This window comes from Chelonoidis abingdonii, chromosome 15 (genome assembly GCF_003597395.2).
Source record: "Chelonoidis abingdonii isolate Lonesome George chromosome 15, CheloAbing_2.0, whole genome shotgun sequence".
Taxonomy (NCBI): domain Eukaryota; kingdom Metazoa; phylum Chordata; order Testudines; family Testudinidae; genus Chelonoidis; species Chelonoidis abingdonii.
This window is the reverse complement of record NC_133783.1, coordinates 146,532-156,356: the sequence shown is the minus strand read 5'-3', so window position 1 is coordinate 156,356 and position 9,825 is coordinate 146,532. Positions and strand designations below refer to the sequence as shown.

The window sequence follows — 9,825 nt, the reverse complement described above, 5'->3', positions numbered from 1 at the left end:
GTCCCATCTGGCCTTAACATCTAGGATGCTCTAAAGCTATTAAATTCCATGGCACTTTTCCCCATGCCGGAGCTATTACTGCATTGGGTTCCTGACGCAGGACCGTGCTCCAGTAACGGTGAATTTGATTATCACTTTTTACACTTCGATGTTAGGTGGCTGGACTTGGCACAGCTGTCAGCATTGCTGAGCTCTTGCAAAGAAAGACTCAAAAAAACCCCCCCAAAACCAAGTACAACCGGGAGAAGAATGAATAAGCCATGGTGAAGATGTACATTTATTTTTACTTACATAAAAGCTGCTGATCACCACATTCATTTTGGCACTTGGAGACACTTGGAAGTGCTTTGCTGCAAGGTGACAAATCACAATCTCTATAAAAATGTACAAATTGGTGTAAAATTGCCAATGATGTTCCATAATGCGAGGGCCTAAAAGCAGTACACACACACACACACACAAAAACACACAGTGCAAATGAGAGTGGCACAGTGATTTCACACCAACCAGATCCTACAGACTTGAAGATGTGTTAATGACCAAACAAAAAAGGTACCCTAGCCAGCAGCAGTGTAATTAAATGGTGTCAGATTTAGCCTGGTAATTAGCAATCAAATTGCAACCGAGACTAGCGAAGCATAAATGACATTTAAAAGCTTACTCAAATTAAAGTGCAATGCGTGTTAACATTTGCCTCCATACAGCACTGGATAGCAACAGTGAAGCACTTAGCTGCTCTAAAAGGTTGCTATTTTTGAGGTCTGCCCATAGCCTATTTTCTTCCCTCCTGACATGAAGAAGGTCATGGGCACTCAGCAACCACCCTGTCGAAAAACCATTAACGAAACACTACTGGACAGGGACCAAAAGGTCCTTCTGGGGTTAATGCAATGTGTGCAGACAAAAGCTAACCCCTATATAGCATGAAGAAGAGCATTACTTCAGTCCATCTCAAATTATCCATGGAAGTGCAGAGAAACACTATCTCAGCCTTGGCGTGGCATGGCGTTCTAATGGCTACTTGGCTGCCGCGCCAAGAGATTCCCCCAGCAGCCCCCATTATAAATACAGAAATAAAGAAAAGCAAAGAATCACCGTTGGACGTTTTTATGCTCAAGAGATTGGGGGGAGGGGCATCTCTCAGAATGGAGCAAAATCTTTTCTCTGTGCTAAAAAGAAAACAATTTGTTCCTGCTCTAGGCACCCTCTCAGCATTGTCTTTTTGTTGGTTGATTTGGGACACAAAACTAGCTTTGAATGGGTTAATACTCTCCTTGAAGTTAATACACGCACTCCTGGAACCACAGTCCAGGTGTGTCTGGCTCCTGTCCCTTACTGCTGAATGCCAGCCAGATCTTCTTTGCCTTTCTCAGATTTCTTCAAGGCATTAATGACCGGTAACCAAGGGGAAGGCAGTTCAGGGATGGTTTTCTTGCCTTGATTTAAGTGGTTAATGGCTGTGTAGAGACTTCCTTGGGGTCCCACTTCCTGCTCCGAATAGTACATCTCCAGTGTGGAGGGAGTGCAGTGCTTGTGCTGGGGAAAAGAACAGAAAACACCATGAGCAAAAGAGACCTGTAGGCCTTGGTTAGAAAGCAGAGGGAGCAGTGACACTGGCTGGGCTCCAAGCTCCCTTGTAACCAATAACTGTGCTGGGTCATGCTCTTCCATGCAGCAAGAGAAAGGATGCAGATAACTCGACCACCTGCAGTGCCTCTGATCCACTCCCTGGGGCGGCGTCTCTTTACACTGACATAACTCCACTGACAACACGGGTTCCTCTGGATTCGCATCAGGAAGCAGAATTCTGCTCCCTGTCCAATTGTCCAAGCTGGGGCTTCGAGTTCTGCCTCAGTGACCATTCCCCTATATGTGCTGGATTCCCTGGCCTGCCTACATCCCCCATGCTCCCCGTCTTGGTGCCAGAAGGCAGCCACATCATGGGGGCTTGTGGCTGCATTGTATTATGTGAGATATCATCTGGTCAGGAAGCCCGGCCCATAGAGGACATGAAGCAGTTGGAACCCAAGGCATCTGACCTACAACTCTCACGAGGCCCTGCATCAGAATCAACAGACTGAAATATTCATTTTGGGAGTATCTGTTTTTTTCACAGAAAACAGGCACTTTTCATGAAAAGCCCAAACCCCCATTTTCTGTCAAAAATCATTTCAACTGAGAATTTTTGACCATCCCAAATTCCTGAAGCCAGGTTATTTCCCGAGATTGGGGCTTAACGCAAACATCTCATGCAGATCTGGTTCCAGCTGCTGAAGGGTCCCCAACCTTGTGGAGCTGCTCTTCCCACAGGAAGCACACACAGTTAGGACAAGAGGAAGGCTGGGCCCACCCTGGGAAGGTGCAGGGTGGGGAATTTCAAAAGCCTCTAAATGATTTAGTAGCAGGATCCCGGCTGCTGTCCTACATCAGATAGGGCCTTTCCAGGCCAGGACGGTAAGCGTATGCTTAAACACAGCAGCTAGCCCCTTTGAACAAACCCTTAAAACCCTTGTGCAGGCAGGGCAGATTGTATTTTAACCCACGTCTGCTGGTGTCTCCCCGCTAGGGTTCATCTTGACCAGCTAATCCTAACTGCAGCCTACCCCGGCTGCCCTAGGGTTTGAGAACATATTAGTTAAGTCTGCTAGGGAGCATGTCTTTAATCCTAGTGGGGAAAGGCCTCAGATGTCCTTAATGTGCTAGATGGACCAAATCCTGCCTGGCTGAGTGGGGTAAACCTAGATTATTAGTTTCAGCCGTGTCAGCGTGGGAGGCAACATGGTCTGGGTGGTAGATGGGGGAAGGGAAAGGGGGGCTATAAGTTGAAGAAAGGATAGGGGGGACCTTCTGCCTCACCTCTGTCCCAACAGTGCTGTCACTTGTGGGGGAGCCTCTCAAGCAAGCTCTCAATTCCTTTGTTTGTAACAGGCATGTGATTGTTCACTGCAGCTGAGGCACCCAGCACTGCCAATAATCAGGGCTGTGACCAGAGATGAAAGTAAGCCAGTACGGGCCAGTACAGAACACCGGTAAGAAAAGGTGCAGTAGCGTACCAGTAAGAAAATGGAGCATTCTCTCCCTCTCTGACTCCTCCTCCTGGCTGCAGCAATATTGAGGGTCCGGGAGCCCAGCTCCACGAATGCAAGCCAGGGCACAGCATAATGCAAACATTTGACACTGAGGAGATGGCAGCATCCTTCCTTTCCCAGCACCACCATCAGTAAGGTGATAACAGACAGGCTGGAGGGAGACAGGGGTCATCTTACCTTAAACACAAAGCCCTCGGGGCAGCTTAGCTGATCGTACCACAGTGCCTTGTACATGACCAGCATGAGCAGGCAGGCCAGGAAGGCCATCGTGATGAGAATCAACCCCGTCAGCTGAAAGGAAAAGGAACAAAACAGAACAACTGGCATAAGCCCAGATGAAGACATTTTGTGTGTTTTTCACAAAAATCCCCAAACCTGAAGACATTGACAAACAATAAGAGAGGGTACCCTGCCTTGATGAGACCGTCACTGTATCCAGGCCAGGTGTCCACACAGACCTTACAATGAGAGGGGCGGTGTTACCTCTGTATATGACACTGGTGGGACCATCACTGGATACCACATCCAGGTCTGGTGTCTGCATTTCTAATCTACTGGACCAACTGAAAAGGATTTGGAAGAGAGCGATATGAATGATTCAGGTCTGGAAACCTGCCTTGCGGTGAGAGACTAAAGAAACTCAGTCTGTTTCATTTATCTAGGAGAAGGTTAAGAAGTGGCTTGATCATGGTCTACAAGCATCTCCTTGGGGCCAAAATTTCCAATAATAGATGGTTGTTTAATCTTGCAGAAAAGGGCAGAACAAGATCCAGTGGGTGGAAGCTAATGCTGGACAAACTTGAAATAAGGAGCACATTTTAAATGGAGGTTAGTTAGCCCCTGGAACACCTCACCAAGAGACATGGAGGATTCTCCGTCACTTGGAGTCTGGAAAGAATATCTCTTTCTAAGGGATTTGCTCTAACTCCACTGTATGTTCTGGGCTGCCTGCAGGAGTCCCTGGTGAGTGGGGGGCTCACTAGCCTGTAATGGGCAGGAGGACAGACTGGATGGCTGGAACTGTCCCTTCTGGCTTCTATGACTCTATGGATTCCAGAGGGAAGCAAATGGCCATTGCAGCTGCAGCCGTGAGGCAGGGAATACGTGTAGGCCCAAAATAAGTAGATAGAGTGACATCACTGGCAAGTTACTCATACCCTGGTGGGAGAGGAACGGGCCCAGGAACTGGCCCTGACAGAACATGTGTGACATCATTTATAAATCGCTCAATAAAGCCGCTTCTCCTTCCATAGAGTGGGATGGAAATGCCCGCTGGTGCTGGAGAGCATGGACAGTGTCACGATGCCCAGCTCAGGCACACCGGCTAAGGCCAGGCACCCAGTCCTGCATGGATATGAAGAAAGAAAGTCAGCAAGGGCAGGCTCATTTTCACTTCCAGACCTTGCCTGGCTGGCTCTGGGTGGCACAAAGTCTGATGTTATTTCTCTTACACCCAGTGGCTGCAAAGAGCTCTCCTGGCTTCCTCCAACAGAAAGCTTCCGGGGGGGGGGGGGGGGGGGGGGGGGGCTTGATGGTTCTGAAGTTCTATTTTTGGCTGTGACTCATAGTGTGAGAGCTGCTATTTACAGCTGCATTAAAGCACCAGGGCCCAGGTCTGAGTCAGACAGCAGAGACAGGGATCTCTTGGGTCATCTCTGCCTATTCCAGAATGTGTCACTTGTGCAGAGCCAGCCTTTGTGGGCGGCTCAGCCTCTGGCCTCTCCATCACCTGCACCAGTGCAAACTCCCTGATCCCACAGGGGTTGTACGGTGTAGATGGGGGCATGGTCAGGGCTCTGCAAACACCTGATTTTCCAGTTCGCTGCCCTAACCAAAATGTTCCCCCCAAAATGGTTTTGAGTCCAACTAGATGTTTTGTTTCATTTTCACAGAATGTTTTGGTTGATCTAAATCTGCCTTTTTCAGTAAAATAATTCTGGCCAGAAATTTTCACCCAGCTCTGGGACTGACCCTCCGCCCCTGCTCTGAACGAGGGATGTGCTGCAGCTCCCAGACGTATGAGGAACTCATAGCTGGAGCTCAGAGCCAGGGGAAACTTTATGAGGGTCACACAGCTTCTGAAGAAGACTTGGGCTTCCCCCACTCCCCACCACTCCCTAATAGACCCAGATCCTCTCTTGCTTCTCCGGCAGACCCAGTGGATTCTAACCCAGCCCCTTCTGTCTTTTCAGGGAGCGGCCAGGCAACCCACTCCCTTCATTGTGATTCCTAGGTAATGCTAGGTGAGTGCTACATGGATCCCATGGCTGTTTATTTCGCCTTGATGCTGAGATGTGTTGCAGAGCTCTGTGCGGAAAGCAGGAATTCCCCACTACCAGCACATGCTGCACTTAGGTACATGACTTATCAAAGAGAAGGGGAAGAGGGACTACATCACGGTCCTGGTTTTTACAATGCCAGAGGGAGTTTTCCATATCCCCTGGGACCCTGGGGGAGAACTGGGCCTCTGGAACCAGGCCAATGGACAGAATACACCAGTACACCAGGGAGATGCTGGTGAGGACACCAGAGTTAAGGCTGAGTTGAGATTTTCACTCATACCAGGGACACATTCTCTTTGGAAGAGCACACCATACCCTCAGCACTCAGACTTTGAGCATCGAACAGATTGCCTGGGAATTTACAAGTGTACCCATTCATTAGTTTAGAAGTTAAAATTAAACTACAAATGAGTCCTTTAGGAAATGGAGCATACTGCATCTGACATGTTCTTGTCCCAAATGGCCTTATTAGAAAAGCCAAGCCTCTTCAGACTTCCCATGTAGGTAAAACTCACTGAAATCTAGATCATAGCCACCATTTGAAGAAATTAGGTTATAATTAAACACAGTTATTGATGACGTATCGAATTGTTGTGATTTTTTGCAGACTAAAAGATACCCCAAGATGGAGTTAAGTCTAAGAGTACATCAGTAATTTGGGGTAAAAACATTATAGGGATGGTGCAATTATCCCCCAAATAAGTCTTATAAACCCAGGAAATTCAGAGGGAAAATTAACTTAACAGAAATCCTACCATTGTAATAGGATATGGAAAAGCATCCAAACAACCTTAACTCGGCTCTGCAGAGATGCTGTGCAGTCACCCTACATTTATGCACAATAGTCCTAAAACGGGCCCTAAAGAACATGCAGCTAAGGACAATGACCCAGGAAAATCAGAGGAACAAGAAACAGCCAGTGTGACTTCTCAAGGGACCAGAGACAAAGCGCACCAGGAAAATCGGGACACTGCCGAACATTTGGCCTTGGGCCCCCCAAACAATCTGCATGTCTGGAGGCAGAAGACACCAGACAAGCAGTAACCCAGTAGCAGTGAGGCTGGCTCATATGGAGCGTATTATGCCAATCCTTGTCAGCCATGTGGAAGGGAGTCTGCTGTCACTGCCCAGTCCACATGGTGTCCACTGCAGATGTTCCTGCCAAGTGCATGTCAGAGCCAGGGGTGTGTGAGCCTGTGGGGCGGGAACAGCAGAAGTTACCAAATAGCCACGCCCTTGTGCTGAAATGGCTACAAACTCCTCGTCCCCAGGCGCCATCCTGTCTCTTCTCTGAGCCGAAGGTGAATGAACTACAGGGACCTGTGGTGTCCAGGCTCATGGCACTGCCATATACCCAGGGACCCCAAGGTGGAGGGGCACAAGGGAAAGGCAAATGTGCCAGCTTTGGCCCTTGGTTCGGCCAAGCACTGAAAATTCAAACCCAGCTTGTCTGAGTCTGCCCCTCACCCACAGCCCCACTCCCCTGCCGTCCCTCGAACAAGCCCTTTCTCAGCAGGCCCCATTTCCCTCTCCCTCTTCCATTGCCACCTGAGCCTCCATGGGATGCAGAGGAGTGGCTTTTCCTGAAGAAAACCAGATCCTGTTCCAGGGAGCAGCCCCCCCACTCCACCTGTGCTGTTGGACTACGCACCTTCCTGACACACTCACTGCAGTGACCTCCTGGGGGGCCGGTCAGCACCAGGGCCTCCTGGCCATCCCCAGGGAATCCCATGCTAGCCACCTTCTCCTGGCCTGTCTGTAGGACTGTTAACCCTTTCCACTCTCCAGTAGAGGAAGCAGCCCCAGGCACAGACCGTTCTACAGCCTCAGGCCCCCCCTTACCTCTCCTTCTTTTCTGCCCTTTCCCCCTCACACCAGCCTTGGGAGAGGCGGCATCTCCACCAGTCTCCTGCCTGTGGAGAGCACAAACCGGCCCATGCACTGTTCTGTAAGGAATGTAAATTGAGTTGCTCTGGTTTCAGGCTGCTGGCTTCTTCTCTGAGGACAGAGAGTAGGAGGTGACACGCTGACCCCTCTCCTGGCTAAAACAGGCCTGGTAAGAGTTAATCTGGATTATTTACTTACCCTGTTTCAGTGTCAATGTGAGAGACTATCCCCCAAACCACAATCCCTCCTGAGACAGGCGGGTGTGGGCAGGAGAATGCTTTACCTTGACCTTTTCTGATACTTCATCGTATAGGTTTATGTTCAGCTTTTTAATTCCAGGGACATGTAACTTTCTCTTCGTCTTCTGCTGGAGCTGGTATTCTGTTCTGGTCTTGACGATCACCTGTGAGGAGAGGAATCAGTGAGCAGTGACCTGTATACGGCCAGACAAGGTTGCGTGGAACAACTGCTCAGATAGGCAAAAAGCAGAGCAGACTCTTTGCTGGAAGATGCCTGGTATTTCAGCTCCCACGGCCTGGGGGAATGGGCTAGGTTGACTAGACAGCAAATGTGAAAAATCGGGACAGAGGGGGGGCGGTAATAGGAGCCTATATAAGAAAAAGACCCAAAAATCGGGACTGTCCCTATAAAATTGGGACATCTGGTCATCCTAGAATGGGCCTGGGCCACTCACAAGCAGCGACTCACCAACACCATATTTGGGGCTTTCCTAATGGATCATCACAGCTGCTTGGGGGCCAAGGGCAGAAAAAGTAGTAAGGCAACAAAGCTCTTACCAAGAGAGAGCAACCTGTAGCCTCCTCTTGCCCTAATCCCCTCAGCCCAGAGCTGCTGGTAATGCCAGGAGGGCTCAGCATATTTCAGAAGGGAGTTCTGCTCTCAGTGGCACTGCAATAAGTGGCCTCACAAGAGTCCTGCTCATTTGGTAGTGAGGCCGATAGCCAAAAAGCAACCTGACCTCCAGCCGGATTCATGCAGCAATGCAGGGCAAGTCACCATTTGCTAGCATGTATGCCTAAAGCTAGGTATCTGACTCCATAAGCCATCTGGTTGTCAGAGGTGCTGCGTACCCCCTGATCCTACCGAATGAAGCCTGCAGGAGCCAGTTATTCAGTGTTGCTAACAATCTCTGACTCACATGACTGGATATGGATTTAGGAGCCTAAATTCTGGTCCCTATGTTTGCCAGTGCCAGCCTATGTTCAGATTCCACAGTGCGAGCTGTGGTTGGCTGCAGACATGGTGTGTGGTGCAGAGAAAACACACCGTGGCCATCAGGAGTCAGGCTGAGCTGGGGCTAGCAGGACACAGAAACCATGGTCATTATTGTCACAGATGACTTGGGGAGCCTGACTTGAGGCCCTTTCAGAGGGGCTGGTTTTCAGCAAATTCTGAGCAGTAGCTCTCCGGAAATCAGGTTTCTGCAAGGCATCTCCAGGGCCCAGAAGGGAGGCACTCAGAGTGACTAGTCACCTGTGCAATCTTGGACCATCCTTTCTGTACTTGCCAGCTGAGAGAGAATGTCCTGGAAATCATCAATGGAGAGGGATGGTTAGCGAGCAGCGCCAGTGGGAACACAATGGGCCTGCCAGCCATGAGTACAATCTCTTGATGTTGATGCACCACTGCACCAGAAGTAATAACTGAATGCCCTACCCCCTTCTCTGCAAGGCCCCAGTGCAAGGGGTGTAGTTCTGTGGGGAGCAGGGGGTAGGGAGTCCCTCACAGCCATGACTGCAGCCCGTGGCATGGAGGGGTAGCAATTCACATCTAAAACCAGGCACCCAAAAGACCTTTCTGAATGCACAGTAAGGCACAAGGCACCTTACAGCAACACAGAGTCCCCAGCAGAGCAGCCAGGCAATCCCCAGCCACACAGCCAGTGAGGAAGGATCATGCTTTGAACGGTAAAATGATTGTTTAGACACTGCCACAGATGAAGAAAACCTTGGAACCTTCCAGCAGGGAGGACCACTAGATAGGCTCATTACAACACAGCACCCTGCTCCAGCAGGAAGGAGTCATTCCAGCACCGAAACCTGAATCTTAAAACCACTACAACATTGAATCTATGGGAAAACATACGAGCTGATTAAATTCATGAACCGATTCAGAATGGTATAGTGCAAACACAAACCACGCACACCAGTCAGGGAGCTAACCTCAGCCCTGCTCTTTCCACTACGTACACTGAGACCTGACTGACCCTCATGGAACAGATTCCTCTGCCTGGGCCCCTGCAAAACAACTCAAATTTAAGGGGCCAGAACCTCAGGTCTGGCTGAGCTGTGCTTGGCTCAGAACTGGAGGGAATGGAGCAAAGGCAGCTCTCAGCCATCTCCCTTTACTCTAGGGGTAGCCAGGAGCACAGCATAAATTAGAGAGCCCTGTGATTGCTATTTACACAGTGGTAACAGCCTCCTGGGGACCATGCCACTGGCTGGTGATGACTGGAGCACAAGGCCCCATGCCTCTCCCACCCACTTCAAAAATACTAGGATATGATGCAAGTAGCGAGACACCAACAGAAGAGTTTAATGGTGGAT

The 9,825-nt window shown here is 49.7% G+C and overlaps 1 protein-coding gene across 2 annotated transcripts in view; it reads right to left on the bottom strand.

The window, feature by feature from the left end:
• Window positions 1-259: 259 nt before the first annotated feature.
• CALY (calcyon neuron specific vesicular protein) overlaps window positions 260-9,825 on the bottom strand; it is a 32,957-nt gene continuing 23,391 nt past the window's right edge. For both annotated transcript variants that reach the window (XM_032796447.2, XM_032796448.2), the window contains exons 3-5: window positions 7,542-7,661; window positions 3,267-3,380; window positions 260-1,536 (exon numbers count right to left, since the gene is read on the bottom strand). In XM_032796447.2, coding sequence (XP_032652338.1) covers window positions 1,333-1,536; window positions 3,267-3,380; window positions 7,542-7,661 — 438 coding nt within the window. In that variant the 3' untranslated portion in view covers window positions 260-1,332. The remainder of the gene's footprint in view (window positions 1,537-3,266; window positions 3,381-7,541; window positions 7,662-9,825) is intronic.